General features: G+C 52.0%; 1 protein-coding gene across 1 annotated transcript in view; it reads right to left on the bottom strand.

Annotated features, from left to right (window-relative positions):
• The window catches only part of TG (thyroglobulin), a 242927-nt gene that overhangs the window by 5403 nt on the left and 213582 nt on the right, over positions 1-23942 (bottom strand). The window contains exons 42-43 of the mRNA XM_070481642.1: positions 18453-18634; positions 15447-15554 (exon numbers count right to left, since the gene is read on the bottom strand). Of these exons, the coding sequence (XP_070337743.1) occupies positions 15447-15554; positions 18453-18634 (290 nt within the window). The remainder of the gene's footprint in view (positions 1-15446; positions 15555-18452; positions 18635-23942) is intronic.

Raw genomic sequence — 23942 nt, 5'->3', positions numbered from 1 at the left:
AGTGGGATCAGGGACGTTCCCAGGAAGTAGAATGCTAACAAAAGGCATGAGGGTCCAGGGGCTGCCACGCCTGGGTCTTGTCTTCCCCACTTTCAGGCTGGGTGACCTCTGGCAAGTTACTTGACCTCCCTGATTCCCTGCTTCATCATCTATGGAAAGAGTATATAAACACCTACTTCACAGGGTGGTGAAGATTGAACTAAGATGGGTATGTGGTGGGTACTCACAAGGTAAGTGCTGTGTGGCCCGGTTCTTTCTCATCCATCATACTACCTCCTGACATAACTGACTGTCCTTAAGGTGACAGCAGCATCTAGGACCAGGGGTCACCAGCGATTCCCAGCTGTGCTGATGCACCCTATGGACAGATGTCCTGGGAAAGTCTTGGGCTGGTGGCTTCCCAATAAAGGTCACATGGATGGAGGTTAAATTACTACAAAGCAACGTGCGCTGCTTTGTGAAGAGAGAGCGCGACTCTGGCTGTGACTCAGAGTGATTCACTGAGGTTATGTCAGAGACTGGGAAAAAGGGAGCTCAGCACTGTGAAGGGGAACATTTCAAGAGCTGGATTGCCTCCTACGACCGTAAGAATCATCACCAGGCGTACATGTGACTGGCAGCGGGGCACAGAAGGATGGACACGCAGCTGAGTCACTCAGCTGAGAGCTCTGTCGCTTATTGCGTGACTCGGGATGACTCACTTGATTTCTCTATGTCTTAGTTTCCTCATCATGAAATACCAGACCAACCAGCCACGGCATGCGGAAGCTACTTAAAACAAGTGTTTTTTTGCAAATGTTGGGCATTATCACGATTATGGTCATTATGTGTCAATCACACTGGAAGGCTTCATAGAAGGGATAGGAGACCGTGTGAGGCGACAGGACTAACAGCACTCAGTTAGGAAGGAAGGAATAAAGTGTGGCATCTCTTTGCAACTACCGCCGGGTACCCCGGACCCTCTCAGAGCGGATCTAAGCTTTACTTTACTCCTGAGAAAGGAGCGGGAAGCGGCAGAGTCATTAACATTTGTAGGATCCTGGGAGCTGAAGAGCTAAGTCTCTTGTCCACTGCCAGGAGCATCTGTGGTCAGGCTCAGACAAGAGCCCAGATTCCGCGGTTGCCCAGTTGGCCTCTTTGCAGCCAGCTCTGCTCAGCGCCTGTTTACAGTTACCATCTCGTGAGCACCATGATGCGCCAGGATCCGTGGGAGGTCTTTGATCAGCAACATCCAGGACCTGCCAGGAAGTGGATGTTATCATCCGCTTATTTTCCAGGGGATGACCCAAGGCTCAGAAAGACGAAGCCACCCGCCCGAGATGCAGGAGAGCCAGGATTCGAAGCTGAGTCTCCCAGGCCCTAAATTTTGTGCTCTGCCTGCTCTACCCGTGGGCAGGGGGCTGAGGACCACTAGACGACCCAACTTCTTAAGGATGTTTTCAGAGCCACAGAGGAAAAAAGGGACACAAAGCAAAACAATGCCAGGGAGACAGAAGTTGGGACAAGGGCAATGAAAATCACCTGTCACAGATATCCACGCTTGGTGGTTCGTGAATCACTTTCACCCTTACTGTCTCAAGGACCCTATGAGTAGATGATATTGGAGTGACTCGTAGAGTTTTGATACTGGAGGAAACTTAGGCTCAGAGACACCATTTTCTTAACTGGTGATGCCCAGACTCAGGCCTGGGTCTGCGATTCCAAGGCCCGCTGTCCTCCGCGCCTCGTTGCCTGGTTCCCTCCACCAACACCATCACGGGTCTTGCACATCCTCAATGGCTCCTGCCTGGACTTTACAGGGACAGCCTTGCCCCCTCCGCTGCCCCATCAGGGATGCTCTATCCTCTACAGGGCGGTGGAAGGGCACACAGCCTGTCTCCTAGCATGCCCTTCAGACACAGTGGCTGTGTTAGATTTCTACTGCTGCCCTAAGAAACCACTACGAGCTCAGTGGCTTAAAACAACACAAACGCACCATCTCACAGATTCTGGAATTCAAAGGTCTGGCACGGGTCTCAGTGGGCCCAAATCAAGGTGTCAGTAGGCTTCATTGCTTCCAGAGGCTCTGCAGGAGAAGCTGCTTCCTGCTCGCTGGGCTTGTGACAGAATGCAGTTCCTTAAGAAGGAGAGGCCAGCTTCCTGTTTCTCATGGGCTGCAAACTGAAGGTCATTCGCAGCTCTGAGAGCCAGGGCGTCGAGTCCTTTGCATGGCGCATTCCTCTGACACACTCCTCTTCCTCCTTCTTCCACTTTGAAGGACTTAGGTCATTCGGTTGGGCCCACCTGGATAATCCTGGATAGCTCTCATCTCTAGGTCCTTAACCTCGATCCCATCAACCAAGTCCCTTTGCCATGTAACAAAACACATTAATTCATAGGTTTGGGGGATTATGACATGGACATTTTGAGGGGCCACTCTTCTGCCTGCCACAGTGACCTTGTCTATGGTTTCTTCTAAAGAAAGCTGCGTTCCAAATGGTATGAGGAACAGAATTCAAATCCCAGCTCAATCACCTCTAATAGCTGTGAAGTCTTGGACAAGACACACAACCTCTCTGGGCCTCAGTGTCCTCATCCATAAAATGGCGACAGGATCACGCTTCCAAATACTGAATGAGGTTTAGCAATAAAATAGTTCAAATCTCTCGCTCAGTGTCTGGCTCATGTGCTGATTATGTTTTCCTTTCTCCCTGTGAGAAACATCTGGAAGATGTTAAGAGTGGGGGTCTTTAACCTTGGGATTCCACTATAGGATTTCAGCGGACCGTGAGTTCCCAGAAATTCTATGTAAAATGGGGTGACACTGTCCTGGCACATCTTCCTTCGGAGAGCCTTCATAGCTTTCGTCACGTTCTCAGAAAGATCTGTGCCAATGGGTGCTGATGAATGTATAACAACTGGCTTTTGCCCGTTTCCATGGTGTAAGCCATCCTGCCACAGACAATTCCAAACTATCAAAGTGATGTCACAGAGCCCGGAGCTGGGGCAAGATGTGCACAGCCGGCTCTGGGGAACCGGCACAAGCCAGCTCCCGGCCCCCACTGTCTGTGACCCCAGAAGGCCACAGAGCACGGCTTTTGGGGAAAGGCCTGGACTTCCAGCCCATCTGATCTGTTTAATTTGAGAGCCTGTTATGTACAAGGACTTCTGCTTTGTTGCCTCCCTTGCAGGCCTGATCTTTATCAGGATGCTGGAGTTATTTCCGCCATGTAAGGCAGACACGCAGAGGAGGGGCAGATAGTGGGAGCCTTGGGAGAGGGCATTTGGGATCAGAGGACTGAGCCCTCAGTGAGTCTGGGCCCTGGCTGAGAGACCCAGGACCCTCTGGAGGAGGAAGAGGGAATTTGGATTCAGTGCCAACGGAGGGAGCCACAGAAGAGCACTCCAGGGCCCGATGAGGTAAAAGGAGAAAGCTGTTAGCCAAGTGGTTAGTGCTTAAAGGTTGAGGGCAGACGGCTCAGGCATGTTGATTTGGCTCCTTTGCTCTGGGCTGGTTTGATCACTGATAAATCACACACCCAAAGCTGTGGCAGCCCTGTTGGTATGTGGTCCTGCTGGTTTTATTTAGCTTTCGGTTGTCATTTGCTGTCTTATTAATAAGACTCTGGGCAAACTTTCCCTAATCTGACAGCTACTCACCCTATCCCGGGCCACCTCTGGATCGTCCCAGTGTCACAGGTGGATGTGCGGTCTGGGAAAGCTCCCTGCCCCAGCTGGGTGAGCTCAGCTCAAACCCCACTTCCACCGCTGACTCTCTGAGCCTTGGTTTTTCTATCTGTGAAATGGATCTGATCACCTCCATTTAGTCTCCCACGTGGTATCACCGGATGCTCAAAGACAGATGGTGGATGGAAAGCCTTCTAAAAAGGGCAAGTGGCCGTCCCGCGAAGAGCTACTGTTGCTGATTTTGGTGACGTTACATTTAGCCAGAGTGTGGGAAGAACTGACCAGCCACACAGCTCAGCATGACTCAGTGTGCGCTTCAGTTTTGGGATGTGAATAGAGCTCAGTGAGGATGGTGGCCGAACATGAGATGGCAGGACAAGACCGTACTTGGGCCACATTTGCCGAATGCTGCTGTGTGTCATGCTCTGAACAGGTGCTGGGGATAATGGAGGAAGAAGGCAGCCATTCTGCCATGGAGCTCACGGTCCAACAGGAAATGGAGATAAGACAGCATTTAGAAAAACAAGATGCTGTTAGTCATACGATAGATAGTCACCAAACGATAGGATTATTTACAAAGAGCCATAAGAAGAGAAAGAAGAGAGATACCACTTGTTTCAGACAAGGCAGCGGAGAGGAGTTCATGGAAAGTCAGAGGGAGGAAATCGCCGTTGACTTGTGCCTTGAAAGCTGAGCGGGGTTCAGCGAGAGAGCGTGCGGTGGCGGGGGTGCATCTGGGCTGAGTCTCAGAGTGTGTACAGTCAAGGAGCGGGTTCTGGGCTCTGTATGGAGAATGGACAGGGAGGTGCGGCTGGGGCGGAGGCAGTAGAGGGAGAATAGGGTGCTGACAGGCCAGGTGAGAGTCCCCATGCTCTGGGCCTCACTTATTGTACTGAGAAGTGCATCACGCTCAAAAGTGAAATTGGAATCTTTCCTGGTCCAGGAAAATCAAAAGTTTGGGAATCACTAAATTGCATGCTCGTTAAGGCCCTTTAGGCTCTGGTTCTGCGAATGGTGTGAGAACTGAGGCCGGAGGAAAGGAGGGCCACATCTTAAAGGGCTGGGGGACATGGGCCGTGTCTAAGCCAGCAAGTTGCAAGCTCCCTTTCTTTTACAGCCATTCCTGGAGTGGCGTAGGAAGAAAGGCTAGAACTGAGAAAGCACAGGTCCTGCAGATGTCCAGGAGAGACAGGAGGTTGGTTCTTGTCACATCATGTCCCCAGCCTTACTTCTCGGCCATCCCACTCATCTGAAATCCTGCTGGTGTGGGTTTGCTGGGAGGCCAATACTTGCTTCCATTCCAGCAAGTCAAAGGCCAAAGGCCACATTTCAGAGATTACTCCTTGCACAAGCTCCTGACTCGAGCTCTGCTTCTGGTATGAGGGAGCCACCATTCACGGACATCTGGGGCTAATTAGGGAGCAAAGGGCTGAGGTGGCGTTCCCGGAAGGAATGCACCTGACTCTTGGCCCTGCTGACGCAATGAGCTGAGCTGGAAGGTGGGCTGAGCTGGGCTCCCCTCAAGGTGGGGAGGGGGTGGATAGGATCTTCCTTGACAGAAACAGGTGCCATGTTTGCATTATGGAGCTTGTTCAGGTCCTGATACTGGGTTGAAGAGGCTTGTGCTGGGGAAAGGCCCAGGGCTCCAGCCCATCCAATTGATTGATTAGAGAGCCTTTTGTTCCAGAGATTTCTATCTCTGTCGTTCTGTCTGCAGGAGGAAGTTTGTTTGACCTCCTCCCCATAAAATATACTCCCTTTCTGGGGCTGGCCCCGTGGCCGAGTGGTTAAGTTCGCGCGCTCCGCTGCAGGCGGCCCAGTGTTTCGTTGGTTCGAATCCTGGGCACGGACATGACACTGCTCATCAAACCACGCTGAGGCAGCGTCCCACATACCACAACTAGAAGGACCCACAACGAAGAATATACAACTATGTACCGGGGGGCTTTGGGGAGAAAAAGGAAAAAATAAAATCTTTAAAAAAAAAAAAATACTCCCTTTCTTATCTCTAGGCGGCATCTCTAGATAACTTCCTCCAAAGGAAATTAGGGACAAGGAGGAACGAAAGTCCTGCTGCTTCCCAGGTTTTTCTTTTTCTTTGAGGATTGAGGACTTGTTAGTAACTCACAAATAGAAGCCTGTGAGTGTGTTTCTCTTTGGGCAAATCTAACACACAAAAGTTAAGATTCTCCCTATGAATTAGCTTAGAAGTAATTATACGCTTTAGAAATGGCTTGCATTTTACAAAAAGATTCACTATGCAATCCTTTAAAAAGGAGCTCCCCAAAATACTTTAAACAATACAATCTCCATCCCTGGCCCCCAATGAAATACTTGTAATATTTCCTGATTCCCGAAAGCCCAGCAGAGCTGGAGAACATATTGCTTGGCTGCACAGGCAAAGCTTTCAACCGCCTTGCTGGATTAACCTGGACATCTTATTCTCCGCATGAGGGATGACAAACATTGCTCAGACGAGGCTGAACCTTCCTGGCCCAGCACATCTATTCTCCCCAGGAAGTTACGTGTTTACCGAGAGCCAACTGTGCTCGCCTTGTCTACTTCCGTTGCATTTGTTATTGTAAGACAGAGCTTCATTGAATTCATTCCGTATCATGTTGACGCCCCACTCGCAAGAAACCCAAACTAGAAATCATAGACCATGTATTATGTTGACAGTTTTGCAAGAAATTCAAAGGGAGAACTCCAAACAGCATTTCCCCACACGAGCTTTGACCCTGCACTGAAACCATGGCAGTGAATGCACCTTAAATGTTTCAAGTTAAAATAAAATGTTTGAGGCATACACAGTCATGTGTCACATAACGTTTCGGTCAGCAATAAACTGCATCTATGATGATCGTCCCGTAAGATTAGTACCATAGAGCCTGGGTGTGTAGTAGGCTCTGCCATCTAGATTTGTGTATATACTGTCAGGAGGCAGAAATGTTCCTCTCCCCCTTCTAAGATCTTCTGGCTTGTCTAAGAATTAAATTGACATGAGACAGATTAACAGGAGAAAAACAAAAGTTTAATAATGAGTATACATGGGAGAAACCCAGGGAAACTGAATAACTTGCCAAAATGGCCAAAGCCCTCACCTTAAACACCATCCTCAGCTAAAGACTCTAAAAGAGGATATTGGGGGTAGGGAGAGTCAGGGAGTCAGCGGGAAGGAAGGCAATTCGCAGGTGGGTGAAAAGGAGCAAACGTTTGGAAAAGAGCTATTTGGCCACAGAAACAGAAGAACACAGAGGGGAGCCCAACAAATAGGCTTTTCCAGCTTCCTCCCTGTCCACCACCTGTTTCACATGATGCTAAGGTGACAGTTCACTTCCTGAGATAGGTTTTTGAAATCTGAATTCCTTTTCTTAAACATTTTTCTGTGTGTGTGAGGAAGACTGGCCCTGAGCTAACAGTTGTGCCCATCTTCCTCTACTTTGTGTGTGGGACTCTGCCACAGCATGGCTTGATGAGCGGTGTACAGGTCTGCATCAGGATCTGAACCCACGAACCCTGGGCCGCAGAAGAGGAGCACATGAACTTAACCACTATGCCACCAGGCCAGCCCCTAAATCTGAATTCTTTTAGGCAGTTAAGGGGGAGGTAACAAGAAAAACTTGCTGAGTCCTTTGTTTATTAAAAAATAATCAGCCTGAAATAGCCCTCATATTAAAGGGACACATTTTGAGGCGACAAATTTTGTTCCCCATCAGTACACCATGTGATGTTTACACAATGACAAAATCACCTAATGATGCATTTCTCATAGCCTACCCTCATCATTAAGCAACTCATGACTGTACCAATCTTATTCATTTTTCACGAGTTCCCATTTTAATTGACTTTTCTGATTAACTAACCGATCACCACATTGGATAGCAGTTTCCCTTCTCCATTCTATTTTTTTAAAAACTTGGTCTTTAGTGAGTTGTATTTTGAGTGTGAAATAAAAAGACCAATAAGCATTCCATATAATATGTCTTCTTAAAAATCTCTAATGCTTTTCCATGATACTCAGATAAAATACTCTCTCTTCGCCTGCCACAGCTTACAAACTCCTATGTGAACTACAAGACGCCATCTTTTTTCCCTGCATGTCTAACCAATCTCCTCCTCTTCAATAGACTCCAGCTCCCTGGCCTCCTTCTTTATCCTCACATGTGCCAAACCTCTTCCCTTTCCTAGGGCAGTTATCTGAACTTACTCTGTTTATTATGTGTATATTGTCTGTTCTTTGTACCCCATCCCTAGATACTCATAAACCCCACCCCCTGACCGTAGTGTTAATCCCAAGAGGGGAGCCCTTTACTGTCTTGCTGGCTGCTCCATCTCTAGGATCTAGAAGGGGATCTGGGCAGAGAAGGCAGTAGGTAAGTACTTATGGAATCAGTGTTGAAGAGGACACAGAGCGCCAGCCCTGATATCTCCTGAGGCTGGAGTGGCCAGTTTCTGAAAATGATTTACTCCCATCTTTACTGGGAAATAATCTTGTTAATCACACAGGATGCAGCCAGGCCTATGGACCCAATTCAAGAATCCAGTTACTTAACATTTTCTTTGGTTTTCTAATTCCTACAAACGCACCAAGACAGTCAACTAGAAAGATAATATTTTGAATCTGGAATGTTAAAGGCCGCTGGAATGCACAGAAATGTCTAGAATACAAATGAAGTGGTGGACAAAATGTCTTGAGCCTAGAATTTATGGTTTTGTTTTCCAGGGTTGGGACAACTTGTAAAGGAGGAACATTACGGCCTCTTTAGTCATTTTGAATCCTTTTCTTCTCAGAGCCTTATTTTTCCTAAAAGGAAAATAACCTGAATATTCAAGTCAACAACGTACCAGGAGTTTGATGTACACGGACCCGAATCTTCACACTATGAAGAAGATGTAACTATACCCATTTTATAGGCAAGGAAGTTGAGATGGAGGAATCAGTTCAAATGCAGGAGGCGGACAAGCGGGAGAGATGGACTTAAACCCCAGTTGACTTGACCTCACAGGGGGTGCCCTTCTGCTATGCTGAGCTGCTTCTCCCCAAATTAAAGGACAGTGCAGCATCCTACATGGAGCCTGGGGAGGTGAGGAGTCCCCAGAACCCCGCCCCACCCCATCCAAAGGTGAGTCAAGTTGCATCTCTCTGAAATGTCTTTAGCACCGTCAAGATATGGGAAGACATGTCAGGACTCTGGGGCCCGAAGATTGTGGAATAAAGAACACAGCACACAGGTCAAGAATGAAGACCCCACACCCCCCACAGCCCCACGGTGAATTTGCATGGAAACTGTACAGGGGCCCCATCCCCAGGAATCTTGCCATGAGGGGCCTCCATGTGCCCTCTGGAGTGGCCACGGCTCCCCTTTCGGTTCACTTGATCTGTGGTTGTTTTCTTCCTAAGATCTGCTCATCTCCCAGGTGGGTTCTTCCAGGAGAGCACAACGAGCAGTGTTGGCAGTCACCTAATGAGCGCCAACTTGATGCCCGGCAGTCAGCTGGGCAGTCCACACACATCGCCTCGCTTAACCCTGACGCACTCCTATAGTCGTGTTGGCACTATTATTAGCCCCATACAGGAATGGGGAAACCGCAGCCTAGAGAAGTTGTCACCTGCCAGAGGCACACAGTCAGGGACAGAGCCAGGTTCAGAAGCCTCCAAGGACAGGGAGAAGGAATCTGTGCTCCCTTCCACGCTTGCTGGGACCTGGCTCCCTGACGAGGTCGTGAGGAGGGTCCCCCAAACCTGGGCTGGCCACAGGGTCTGGGAGTCCTTCACCCACGAGTTGCAGAGAATGCAATGAGGGCTCCTCCTGAGATGACCCTTGGCCCAGGTTGTCCCTTGGGAGGGGCTGGTGAGAGAGAAGGACCTCATTGAGAGTCAACAAGATGGCAACGGGAGGAGGCCGGCAGGGAGGGGAGAGTCCTAGCGGGGTGTAGGCGGGGGCGCCCAAGGAGACACCCAGGCACACGAGACGGTGCCTTTGAGAGAAGGCCCATGGCCTCAGACCTGGAGGGGACAGCAGGCCAGGGCCCCGCCTGGTGTGAACATGAGAGAGAGGCCCACCAGCCTCCCAGCTCAGCTTTGTAACAGAGGACCACCAAAGCCATCTGGTTCTGTGGGCACTGCCCAAGGGGGTTCCGGGGGCCCACAGTCATTCACGATGAGGACTGGGAAACAGGCTGCCACTTCCGTTCAGGTGCTGTTAGCAATAGCCCCCGTCATAGTGGATTCCAGCCGTGGTTCTCATGGGAGGCCCCCAGCGGACACGGGCCGTGTCTAAAGACAATGATGGAGGTGCTTCTGGCATGGAGTGGATGGAGGCCAGGGACGCTGCTGAACACCTTACAATGCAGAGGACAGCCCCACAACAGAATTATTGAGCCTGAAACGTCAACAGTGCCCAAGCTGGGAAACCCTGGGTTACAGTCACTGGAAACCTCCCCTCCTGAAACAGAGGCTATAGACGGGAACCACAGACAACCTCCCACTGAGCAGAGCCGAGTCAGAGAGAGCTGGTATGATTTGTCCTTGTGGCAACAGCCTTGGTGATCAAAGTATGGCATGCCAGGTATTACATGCTCACACAAACTCTCACACTCTAGATGAAGGCCCTGTCCCCCTGAACCCTTTCAGCAGCCCTAGGGGACAAGCATTATTACTTTCCCTATGTATAGGTGAGGATACACGGAGGCTCAGAGAGGTTAAGCAGCTTGCCCAAGGTCACACAGCTGGTAAGTGGACTTAGCTGTGGCAGGCACTCAGAGGCTTCATGTTGAAGTGGGTGCAATTCAAAGAAAACTGGAGAGAGGGCAGGAGACAGGGTTTGGGTCCAGACTGCCACTTACTGGCTCTGTGACTGGGACATAATCCCCTCACCTCTCTGGGCTTTTGTTTATCTGTAAATTGAAGGAGCTGGATGAAATCATCTTATGTATTCCCTGGTTCTTTGAATTGGAATCTTTTTTTTTTCTTAAAGATTGGCACCTGGGTTAACACCAGTTACCAATCTTTTTTTTTCTTCTTCTTCTCCCCAAAGCCCCCCCCCCCCCCCCCACCGCCCAGTACATAGCTGTATAGTCCAGCTGTAGGTCCTTCTGGTTCTACTATGTGGGATGCCGCCTCAGCATGGCCTGATGAGTGGTGCTTTGTCCATGCCCAGGACCCGAACCCGCGAAACCCCGGGCCGCTGAAGCGAAGCATGTAAACTTAACTCACTCAGCCACAGGGCCGGCCCCTGAATCTGAATCTTAAAACTGAATCTTCTTCCCACACTGTAGGGTTTAGCTTGTCTCTTCCCCCACCCCCTACCCCTCTTCGTTCCTCACAGGGGGGCCCCCATCGTCAGGGATGAAGGTCTCGTCTATACCCCGGGCGAGCAGTTGGAGGACCACACTCCATCGTGATCACGTGATATGGTTTGTAAGCAAGTGGTCACGTGTCGTGTTTTGTTCCCTGGCTGTGCCGGGAAAGCTAATACACGCTCATAGAAATGGAGGCATGAGACAGATGGCGGGGAATGTAAGGCACACACATATATTTTCAGTCTGTAGATTTGAGCCAGAAATAAACGAGAAGTGCGACAGCTCCAGGGCAGAGTGAGAGAGAAGAGATAAACCTGTCTGCAATTACATGGGTTCGTTTCTAGGATTCGTTCAGTGATTCAAGTATCTACTACGGAGATGGCAGCATACTGTCATCGTGGTGGGGGGGGGGACACGGACACAGAGGGTCAAGGTGGCCTTCTGATGGTCCCTCAGCACTTACTGTTTGCCAGGCCCTGCTCTACACATAAATTAATTATCACAATAAGCCTCTGACGTAGGCACTATTATTATTATCTCCATGTTGAGTCACCAAGGAGGAGAAGTGACTTGCTGTAGGTCACCAAGCTGATAAGACACGAGGCGGGTTTCCAACCAACGCAGTTGGCCCAGAGTCCCAGCTCGAACAGGACACTTTCTGCCACTATACGTGGAGCCACAGCTCCGCCTGTAAACACTTCAGCGCCTCTGAGCATCTCTTCCTTCCAAAGATGCTAAAACCTGAGAGTTAGAAGGCGCCTTCAAGGTGACTGAGCCGGGTGGGTTTTCATAGCTCTCCAAACTGCATGACCTTGAAACTGCACTTGAAGGTCGGTTAGGAGATAGAAAAAGGGGCTGTAAGGCCTGGAGCCTCCACTGGGCTCTCCTTCCCCAGGGGCCCTGGGTCCAGGGCTCCACAGAGCCGCGTGAAGGGTCGGTGCTCCTGACCTTTCCCATCTCCTACTCCCATGTGGCAGATGGCAAAACTGAACCCAGGGAGCCTACAAACTAGAGGAAGGGACCTGTTCCACACCTGTCAGACGAGGTGGGTGGACGAGCTCCTGTCCTTCGGCCTGATTTCCTGAGCACCTACTACGTCCCCTTCTGAGCCAGGGGGGCCCCTGGGCCCGGAGGCGCTGTGACTGCGAAGACCCAGGAGGCAGTCTGTGAGGGTCTGAGGCACGGGCATGGCTTCCTGTCAAGGCAGGTTCCTGGGTCAGCACAGTGGAGCCCTGTCTACACATCCCCAGAGGGCACTGAGGATGCAACTCGGATTCTGATCAAGGGTCGCCCCTCTGAGAATTGCCCCAATCCCAGGTCCAAGCAGACCGCTTTGGGCCTTTGCCCCTCAAGAGCCTGCTGGCAGGGCTCAGTTATTTTAGAGAGAGGGGTGGTGCTGTGGGTTGAACTGTGTCCTCTGCAAAAGACATGTTGGGGCCCTACCTTCTGGGACGTCAGCAGAGGCCCTTCTCTGGAAATAGGTCTTTGCAGAGTTAAAATGAGGATGTTAGAGCGGGCCTTAATGCATGTGACCAGTGTTCTTATGAAAAAGAGAAATTTGGACATAGACACCCAGAGGGAAGAGGGCATCGACAAGCCAAGAAATGCCTGAGGCTACTGGAAGCTCCCAGAGAGCCCAGAACAGAGCCTCCCCTGAGCCTGCAGCGCGAGCAGGGCCTGGCTGACACCTCCATCATGGCCTCCTGGCCTCCAGAACCGCGACACAATACATTTCTGTGGTTCTAACCCCCCCTTTTGTGGTCCCCATTAAGGTAGCCCTAGGCAATGAATACAGGGGGGCGGTGGTTTAATCATTACTGATTGGGGCTGGCATCACAGGGGTCCCTTCGTTTTGTTTGGCTTTGATCGTTTCTGTCCTCATGTAGCAGACGCATTTCTGATTTTTGCGCCACTGCAAATTTTGGAGTGCGAAGGCGCACGCCCATTTTCAAGGCTCTTGATGATCAGGCTTCAGGGGTATCACTCCTTCTGTTTCATCTCTGCCTTAAAAGGGAGGAAGGCAGAGAACCAGCGTGAAGAACCCAGGCACTGGGCGTGAAGTCCTGAGAGCCCCGGCAATGGGGAGATGCTGCCCAGGCTCATTCTGCAAGTGACTCCCCATGCCTGGCCTCCCTGACTGTGCGTGGGTGGTGACCGGCTTGCAAGGGCACCTTTCATCTATGCCCAAACCATCAGCTCTCTTCCTCATCCCTCTCTTTCCCCGGGGCCTTCTGATCAGAACCCTCGCCTGGCATTTATTTCCCTTCCCACAACCTGGAGGCAGTTGCTTCAATCTAGGCAGTGGATCAGGCTGAAATTATAATTGGTTCTAAGCAGAGAGACCGTACATTTTAATGGAAAGACAGTTCTGGGGCTCAGAGAAGCTATGGGTAGGTCGCTGCTCTCTAGTGAACTGCTGCCCTTCCTTGGGGAAATCATGGGGAACTCCTTGAACCTCAGACTCTTCATCTGCGAAACAGAAAATCATGTCAACCCTGCCGACCACACGAGGATTCTGGAAGTTTCTGTGAAGTGCTCTATGAATTGGATAATCTATTCGGGGAAACCAGGTAAAGAAGGGGTGCTTAGGGGAACTAGAATGTCCTACGGACCGTATTAGTTTCATGTGGCTGCTGTAACAAATTACTGCAAACTTGGTGGCTCAAAAAATAGAAATGTACTGTCTCACCGTTCCGGAGGCCAGAAGTCCAAAACTGGCTTCCCTGGGCCCAAATCAACGTGTCAGCAGGGCCAGGCTCCCCCCGCAGGCTCCAGGGGAGAAGACTTTTCTGCTTTCCCAGCCCTGGTGGATTCTTGGCTGGCGTTTCTTGGCTTGTGGCACCTCACTCCAGTCTCCGCGCCTCCACTCTCCCCCTGCCTCCCTATTTCAGGAACACTTGTGATGCATTCAAGGCCAATCTTCCCAGGTCAACATCCTTAATGTGACCACATCTGCAAAGCCCCCTTTTCCTTATAGGGTAAGAGTTACAGGCTCCCGGGATGAGGACCTGGTATCCTTCGATGGACACTATTCAGCCTTCCATGCGGACATCGCCAATTATAATGAGAAATTACGCACGTTTGTAACACTCCCCTTGATGATGTTACAAAGTAACGCAGCTTAGAGCCCTGCCGTGAGCTGGAGCGTTTATGTCTGAGATATCACCAACACCAACCTTGTGAGAGAAAACTATTGGCTGTATTTTGTAGATGAGGATGTTGAGGCTCAGAGAGGCAAAGCAGCCTGCCCAAGATTGCACAGCAGGGGAGTGGTGGTGCTGGAAGTCCAGCTCCAAAGGTGGCGTTTTTACACCCCGTCTCCCTGTTGCCCACAAAACAGACCCTGGACGTGGGTGATGGGTGTCCTTGCTCTGTCTGGCAGGGCTTCCACTCGCACATGAAATGAAGCAGCCATACCCCGGTATCTCTTAGAGACCTGACCTCCTGATGCTCTGTTACCTGTGGATGCTGAGTGGAGGGCTGAGCGCCAGGACAGCATCAGTCTCTTGCCCTGGCTGGTGGGGTGTGAGATCTGCCCAAAGGAGCTCGGATGTGAAGTAACTAACGTGACCTGACTGATGGGAAGCACATCACATAGTGCGGGAACTTACTGGGCCAGCTGGCGGTGGGGCTGCGGTTTTCCAACACGAGCGAATGGCTCAGGCCTGTTAGGTCACAAAGACGTGGAACCCCGGCCGCACAGTCCTCCCTCCAAAGCCCTGGACACCACGTGCCCAGCCACCCTCGTTGCGTCATTCTCCGACTGGCCAAAACCATGTCTCCCCTCTCCCTCAGCCTCTGCTTTCTTTGTTTAGCTGATGGAGCTTCGAAAACCAGAACTTTGCTCTTTTCTTCTTCATTTTTTAATCTTTTCTTTGGCTTCGGAAACGCAGGCTACGGTCTGTGCCCACTGGTCGCTCCATCCCTTACTATTGCTTTTCCTTTCCTTGGACCTCTGATTTCTCTTTTCCATTTTGATAATTTCATTGCACCTGAGACTTTTATTTCAATGTACATTGAACGTATTCTGGAAGTAAGAAGGGTATATAAACTAGAGGTAAACAAAACTTTCCTTTTGTTGCCAAAAAACTCCTTTATCCTTTGGAAAGTCATTTCTTAAGCTGCGATCTCAGATTTGGAGGCATAAACGTGAAAGATTAATAAAGAAGGCTGCTCCCCAAGCCCGGGTAACCCATTAATGGCTAACATTGCAATTCCACACTGCTTTCTATAACTTTTGTTTCAGCTCTTCCTGCAAGACCGCGAGATAAAGTGACTATTACCATTACACCCACTTTTCAGATAATGAAACTGAGGCTTAGAAAGGTTAAGTGACATGTCCCACATCATTAAGCTGGGACTTGTACCTCGGTCCTGCCCTCTTTTCTCTGCTTCCCCGCGGATCACAGAAGTGACAGGGACCCATGCCAGACTCCCTTGGTCTGCCAACACCCGCTGTGGCCACACAGCCACCTCACCTGCTGTGGCCATGGCTTTCGGGAGCGTGGTACATGAAGACGTTTCCCCGGGCCCTCCTTGCCCAGTGGCTGGCCATGTCGATCACAGGGCACGTGATGAAGTAGTCCCTGGGGAAAGGAGCACAGAGGAGGGAGTGTAGGTACACGTAGCTCTGTGGACAACTGTGTCGGGTAAAGGCTTCTCCCAGGCAGGGGTCCCTGAGCCCCCACGCCCCTCTGCACACCCTGCTCGCATTCCCCAGCACCCCTCTCGCCACAGCTGGCCCCACTGCTGGCTCGACGGCAGAGCCAGGGGCACAGCACATGGTCCAGTCTGGTTTAAGGACAGCCCGTGATGGCACAGTGCTGTCCTTGGCGACACGTCTCAGGGTTGAGAGACCCATGGCGCAAACATCTTCCCAGAAGTTTCCTTAAAGATTTGGGAGCAAAACATTTTACAGTAAAACAAACACAATATACTACGGAGCAGAACATAAAATAATTGTGCATTTTAAAAGAAGACGGAGATCTCAAATAGGCTTCATGTCAATGGTCCCTGGAGACCAGTGGCTCTCAACTGGGAGCCCCCCCCTCCATCCCCAGGGAACACTTGGCAACGGGTGGGGGACATTTTTGGTTGTCACAGCTGGAGGTGGGAAGGTTTCACTAGCATCTGGTGGGTAGGGGCCAGGGATGCTGCTAAACAGCCCACAATGCACAGGACAGCCCCCACGGCAAGGAATGATCCAGTCCAAAATGTCAGTAGTGGGAGGTTAAGAATCTTGTTTTAGATTCCAGAAGTTTCCCATTCGCTCTCCCTTTGGGGGCGATGGGAATAAATTTCAGAAGCACCGGCTTATAACAGGGGGGTCCTGCGTGTGGAGGGCACAAGCCGGGGGCTGAAGAGGTGGGCACGTCTGGCTGCGATCAGGGAGACCTCGGTTAGCCTGGGGCCCACCAGCTTTTGAATCCCATTCAGCAGGGTCGTCTGCTTGGCTTCCCATGTCCTCAGCTGAGACTCGGGCCCAGGCCCCACCCCGAAGAGACTTTGTAACCACCGAGTCTGATAACACCCGTGAAAGTCCATCCATGAGGAGGGTTGCCCATCCTTTTCTCTGGTGACCGTGGCGAATCCCACTGGTAAGTCTGTAGGACAGCTTCAGGGTTTATAGGAAAGGGTCCAAGGTAGGGTGGGGCCAGCCGTGGGGGTCTGGAAGGGCCAACAAAGGCAGCTGTGCTTCATCTCATGGCCCCCGAGGAGAGGCGAGCAGGACAGCAATGGGATCAGACCTATGGGAAAGTCACACACCGGCAGCCTTGTGGAGGGGCTTTGCTGAGGAGACTGGAGGCAGGGAGGCCCATGGAGGCTGTTGCCTAAGTCTAGCCAGGAGACAAAGAGGGCCTGAGCTTAAGGGAGGACTGGAGTCCGCCTCCTCAATGAAGCCTTCCTTGGTTGCCTGCCCACCCTCAGACCTCAGCTCTTGCCCCAGTGCACAGATTGTCCTCAAAGCCAGTTAAAGGAAAAGTTGGGGCAAGAACATAGGTTTTCTGAACTCTAGCCCTGAGCTCTTTCTACAACACGGATCTGAGCCAGTGCCAACTCGGTTATGAGCTCCTCAGAGCCCAGGACTTGGACATCTGTGAGTTCTCAGAGCCCAAACCAGGGCTGGGCCTCCAGGAATAGCTGTTGGCTCTTTGGTTCAAAGCTGAGCTCTCTGCTAGAGGGAAAATTAGAGCCTTTCTGGTCCCCAAGATCCAAGAGGGTGGTACAAAGTGTTATTCTGAGCTAGTGACCCTCCAACTGGAAACCACCAACTCCTGGGTGGAGAGACCAGGCAGGGCAATGGGTCTCAACACCCTTCACCCCGTCCCTTCCCAACAGAGTCAAGTTCAGCAGAGGCCTCCATGCCTGACGTTGGCTCTGTCCCCAGGGACAAAGAGTAAAGGCCAACGTGGACCTCCCAGAGGAGAGGAAAGAAGTTACAGGGTGTGAACCGCCCGACCATGCTCTTCCGCTTGGAGGGGTGCCCTGCCACCGACACAGAACAGGCGAGGGGCCTGCGAGAGGCTCAGAGGTGACACGAGAGCTGGAGTCTCCACTGTGATCTCATCCCCAAGGGGCTCTGCAGGCAGAGAGAACTGGAACCCCGGCTACTTCCTGATTCCATTCAAAACTCACCTCTGGAGCACCTGCTCTGCACTCATATAAAACGCAGTTCTTGCCTCAGTGAGCCCACCGTGGGAGACAGGCTGGTCCTGACAAACGCAGCGGGGGTGGGGACAGTGCTGAGAGAGAGGGACATGCTGGGGACAGCAGAGCCTGCAGTGGGTGGGGGGGCACCCGTTAACCGCTCTTGGGCCCTTGAGGTGGGGGTTGGGGCAGACTTCGCTGAGGGAGGGAAGCTTGAAGCAATGACCTTGAGCAACGAGACACACAAGCCATGAGCGCAGAAAGTGCACCCCGGGGAAAGGGGCGCGTGGGCATCAGGAGCCCTGCTCCGCTCCTGCTCTGGGCGTGACATCGGGCACAGAGCCTTCCCTGCCTAGACCTCCATTTCTCACGTGCAAGGTGAGCTCTGTCTGCACAGAAGAGTCACCCGCCGGAGCGTCGAAAAATACCGATGCTTAGGGGGCCCGTGCATCAGCCGCCGCGGTTTGAATGCTCCCTGTGGGGGGAGCTCTCAGGGGAAGCCAGGGTGGGGGCCGCGGGGCTAGAGGCGTGGGGTCCCCTCTGCTGGGCCAGGCGCCCCATCAGCGTTTGCTGAGCAGCTGCTTCGCGGCGTGGAGCAGACAACAGGCACCTCTGACAAGCACTTTGTCTGCGCCCCCTGATGGCTCAAGCTCTGCGGTGGGAAGAGTGGGGTCAGCCCTCATTTCTCCCCCTGGCGGGAGTCACCCATGCGGTGCACTGAACAAATGATGCAGAGGAAAGTGCGAGTTCAAGGTCCTCAGGCCTCGTACATGATTTGAGCATCCCCTGGGCCGCACCAAGGGGCAGGAGGAGGACCCGCGCGCTCTGGCGCTCACCGGGTGGCGTTCTCCAGGGCCCGCGAGAAGGAGGCGTAGTCGTCGGCGGAGTGCTCCAGAGAGTAGTACCACGTGGCGGCCGCCTGCACTCCCGCGTCCGCCTCCTCGCCGCCCAGCGAGTTCTGCAGCGCCTGGTAGAAGGCTGTTTTGCTGCTGGTCCGGCCTTGACTCTCCTCAAATTGCTTTAAAAAAAAAAAAAAAAAAGATATGAAAATTCCCCAGTCAGATGCTGAAAGGCCCGAGTCAGTTTCCCTCGAACCCTTGCTCTAGAATTTTCTCTCTGGGAAGCCCTGCAATATGGCGTGAAGCACACGGTCGCTGGAGCCAGACTGCCTGGGTTTGTATCCCAGCTCTGCCTCGTTCCAGCTGTGTGATCTCAAACAAGCAGCTGCACGTCTCTGTGCCTTCCTGCTCCACCTGGAAATGAACATGATGGGAGTGCCCTCCGTGTGTGTGTGTGGGGGGGGGGGGGTGAGGACAAAGGATTAAAACCTGTGAAGGACTTAAAATGGTGCCGGGTACTTAATAAATGATCAATGAAGGGAGCGTGTATTGCAGTCTGCTAACAGGTCAGCCGCGTCCCTGACGCGCTTTGCTGGGCTGCGCCCTCAGACAGCGTGCCGTCTGGTTTGGTCAGGAGAGCTAACTTCAGTTTCATTCACTGACTCAGTCATTCAACACAGGGGTGCTTTCTGCACACTTTTGTACCATTAAACACACTCCTCATCTGGGGCCACCTGTGTGCTGGGCCTGGGAAAGACACGTGAACATGCTGATCAAGCTCCCTGCTCTCGTGGGTCTCACGCTCCACTGGGCAGAGATGGAAAATAAGCAAATGATTGTGCAGCTCAGCAAAGGACAGGTGCTGGGCAGCCAAGCACAGCAGGCTGAGAGGGATGGGCAGGGGCTCCCTGATACAGGATGCAGGGAAGGCATGAGGCCCCGGGGAATGCGGTCCACAGTGAAATAACTCCTCCCTACCTCCCTCCCTCCCTTTCTCCCTCCCTCCTTTCCTTCTTCCCTCCCTTCTTACCTTCCTTCCTGCTTTCCTTCCTCCCTTCCTTCCATCCTTCCTTTTCTTTCTCTCTCCCTCCCTCCTCTTTCTTTCTTCCTTCCTTCTTGTCCGGACATTCCTGCTGTCTGTACTGGCGGGGTCTGGGGAGGACCCCTCCCTCCCCCAGGACTCAGTTTCCTCATTTCTGAGGATAAGGAGCAGCGGAATGTCAGAGATGCCGCTCACGAGGCCCAGACGCCTCAGCCCTTGTGCAGCCTTATCATGTGTGTTTACATATTTCTAGCCTCTTATATCAACAGCAAAATGTGCTTATCAGGACACCTCATCATGTTTAAGTTGTTTCTCTAAACATCTGCAAGCCTCTGGGACCTGTGATTAGAATTCGAGGCGTGGTGTGATCAGTGAGCAACTCTTCCTGGCTGAGACATTCTTCCAGCTGGTCCTGGGGGTGGGGCCTGCCCTCAGCCTGGCTCACCCAGGAGGGGCTGGACCAAGTCGGGGGAGTAACCAATCACAGGCATGTCCACTGGCTTCAGGGGAGACGAGGCAAGAAGAGCAGAGAGAGGTGGGCCGGGGGGCTTCGTGTTAACTATCTATGACATGGATTTCTCGGAATACAATCTGAAGCAAGTACGGCAAAATATTAATAGTTGTTAAATCTTAACAGCAAATACATGAGTATTCATTATATCAGTGACTTGTAAATATTTTTGACCGTGATCTATAGTAAGAAAGACACTTTATGCATGCAGAACACACGTACACACACTCACAGGCCTGAAATAACGTTCAAGAATCACGTTCATATTCAAGGCTATTACCATATATGACACATCTGGTAGTTTCCATTCCACCCTATTCTAGCCTAATCTAGTCTGTTCAAAAGTGCGTGCCTGCGGTCTCTGAAGTTGACTTCACAACCTAATAGTTTAGGGGAAAAACTGCATTATATTACTCTCTGTCCTTTTCTGAGTTTTTGGAAAATTTCATAACAAAAAATGATATTCGTAGCCATTTGCGTATCTCCAATTATTGCCAAACATTTAGCATGTGTATTTCACTGAAGGATCAAAGTCACCACGTGAACTGGGCGACTGCATAGAATTATTGGAGAATTTCAATGAGACGTGCATATAAATGGTTCACCACGGTTCTGGGCACACGGTCAATAGATATGAGTGATTACTACTAACCTGTCCCGAGGCGAAGGCAGGGGCCCCTGTGGCCCTCAAGATGCTGTGCCAATCCCCAGGGCTGTCATTGTCTGTGTATTTGCCTACCGCTCCAGAACCACCATGCGGCAAAGGGGGCGCACAGTGCTCAGCAAGGCGCCAGGCACCTGGCAGGCGCTCGGTAAACAGGTGTTGGACAAATGCATAAAGGGAACAGTGACCTCTGCCGAGGTAATACAGGCTAGAGGCCACGGGTAGGACTCCGAAGTCAGCCCTCTTGGGTTCAAATCTTGGAGTTGGAAAGACCTGGGCTTGGAATGCTAAGCTTTGTGGTGTGACCTTGGGCGAGTGACTTAATCTGTGTCTGTTTCCTCATCTGTAAAATGGGTGCAATAATATCACCCTCTTCACAAAACTGTCCTGAGGTTAAATGAGGTGATACCCAGCAAGTGCTCAGCATGTTGTCTGACGTTACTGTCGCTAGATGCTTGCAGACTCGGCCTTGGGCCCAGGGCAATGGGCCAGGGAAGCCACGTCTTGGAGAGGCCTGAGCGGTACTCGTCCCATTGATGGAGATGCTGGAGTGTGGACCCAAGCCCCCAGGGGCACATGGGGACCTGAAGGGGCCCAATTTCAGCAAGACCACATCTCTTCATTCTTGGAGAGGCCCAAAGCACAGATGCTGGCGCTGGTTTAATTAGAGAGTCAGCAGGAGGGGGTGGGCCCCCATGTGACTGCCGGCGCCGAGGCCACAAGCTGTAATTACAGGCAAGGTCGGCCTCAGCCACGGGTTGGACACAGGCTGGGCCTCGTTAAGGGCTAGCAAGAATTGGCACGCCTCGGGGTGTGTCATAAAAGACTGCCATGAATATGTCTTACAGAGCAGTTAGAGACGACGGAGGGCTTCACTGTCCTCTTGGGCATCTGTGGCCTAGTGGCCTGAGTATGGAATCTGGCATTGGAATCACCTGGGTTCAAATCCGGCCCTGGTGTGTGACCTCAGAAGATTCATGGCCAATCAATAAATCCGTTTGGTGACTATTCCGCTCTGTGCCCGGGGATGACATTAGAATCCAATGAATTAATGACTATGAAGTGGCTGACGTATGGGTGACAATAAATAATATTACTTCTCTTTCCTTAGTTAGTAAATTATTAAAAATAAATGCCCTTAGGTTTACCTCAAGTTTGAGCGACATGACGAAGAACAGTTTGCTGTGGGGTCTTTATCTTCGATTTGGTAGTCATTCAACAAATTTCTACCGAGAGCTTACATGGGCCAGGAGCGGCTCTAGGCATCTGGGACACACCCAGGAACATGCAGGCTAAGTTCTCCACCCTTTTCGGACTTCTAGTCGAGCTGGGGGCACTGAGGATGCAGGACAAATCTTTGTAATGTAGAATGTTCCATGGCGCAAACGAGGCCAGCAGGAAAGGCAAGGAGACTGGGGGTGCCGGCTGGTGAGGGTCGAAATCGTAAATCTGATCATCAGACTGTGGCTCAGGCCTCTTGGAGAGATGCTGAGCCAAGCCTGGGGGACGGGAGGGTTAGGGTGCGGACAGCTGGGCGAGGGGCAGCGCAGAGGCCAGCGAGCATGGCCAGTCGTTGGAGGAGGGCGGAGGAGCCGGAGGTGAGGCCGAGGGATGGGGGGCTGAGTGGCTGGTGTGGCCTTGCCCTGCTTTTTGCTTCAGGAGGGGCCAGGAGGAGGGCTCCCCCATTGTGGTTTGCAGATGCTGCCTGCCAGAGATGGGGGTCCACGGCGGGAGGGGCCGAGCAGGCCATCTGGCGGGTGTCCTTGAGTTGGAGTCCCCAGCTCTGCGGGGCCCCAGGAAGGAGCCCACTAGTCTCTGCTTCTTACCGGCTCCCTCTCCCGCCACACTGACCTCACAATGCTGCTTCAAGGTGACCCTCAGGGCTCTCCACACACCCGTGCGCCCTCTCCTCTCAGGCAGATCGCCCATTGGGAAGCCCTTTCTGGAGCCCTTCGTCTTCTTGGACCGAGGGACCCTCCTCCCCTCTGAGGCAGACCCCTCGCTGCCCTGCGCTCTGGGGACCTGCCCTTCCACTTCTTCAGTGATGTCACGGAATCCTCTCCTCTCTCTTACGAGCTTCCGTGTGCAGCTTTCTGTGACTCCTACCAGCACTGAAAGCAAAGTGCCGGCCTGGGGGGTCTCTATCAAGGAGGGTCTCATCTGTCTGCCCACCTCTGCGTCCCCAGCTCAGAGTGGACACTCAGTCAGCACGTCCATTTACCCCTCCCCCACAGCCATCTGGCTGCCCCCACCCCCACCCCTATCCCCTCACCAAGCTCACCCATGGCCCCTGGGGACCCACGCCAGCCAACTCTCGCACTGCTCGCCATTCCCATTCTGGCACCCTCCCCTTCGACTCAATGATATTCCTAGCTTCTTCTCCCTAAACTGCTGTCTCAGGCTTATTTCTGGAACCCCCTTCTGCTGTCCTGTCCACTGATGCTCTCTTGCCCCCCAGGTGCCATCTCTACCTCCTTCTCCTCCTCTTCCCTCTGCCCAGGCTTGTGAGGTGGTCCCAATTCCTCCTTTTGCTTCCACAATGACCCATAAGTTAACGATTCCTAAATCTCTCCCCAGCCTGAACCTCGAAACTGCATCTCCAAATATCTCATATCCAAATGTCAACGTGTGCACATTTAACTTCATCAGCTACACAGGTTCTTCCTCGCCTCCAGAAGTGTCTTCCCCTCCTATTTTCCTATCCTCAGTGACTAAGACCAGCACTCATTCACCTGATTAAAACAAGAATGTTCCCTGACTCTCTTCCTCCACTCCCCCCCCCTTTTTTTTTTGCTGAGGAAGATTAGCCTTGAGCTAACATCTGTGCCATTTTTCCTCCACTTTCTATGTGGGTCGCCACCACAGCATGGCTGATGAGTGACGTAGGTCTGCACCCAGGATCTGAATGCATGAACCCAGGCCACCAAAGTGGAGCACGCCAAATTTAAGCACTACATCATGGGGCCGGGCCCCCCTCTTAACCACTCTTAACCCACCTCTCCTGTCCATTCCTGTCCCGGTTCATGTCCTCATCCTCTCCTCCCCATCCTGTGGCAGAAGCTCTGATGCTGTTCTGCAGGGGAGGGGTGGGGGGGAGGGCTTTGCACACAGAAGGTCCTTAACAGATTTTTGTACGTTGGTTATTCTTGAAGTTACGCAAAAAGGTTATGACATCCCAGGTCTGAGAGGAAGAGCCCCAGGCAGCATCTCCAAGGGAAACACGGGCAGCCAAAGAATTCCCCCGAGTCTTGCTAGTCTAGAGGGATGGAC

The sequence above is a fragment of the Equus asinus genome, chromosome 12 (genome assembly GCF_041296235.1).
Source record: "Equus asinus isolate D_3611 breed Donkey chromosome 12, EquAss-T2T_v2, whole genome shotgun sequence".
NCBI lineage: Eukaryota > Metazoa > Chordata > Mammalia > Perissodactyla > Equidae > Equus > Equus asinus.
This window is presented reverse-complemented; position numbering and strand designations above follow the sequence as displayed.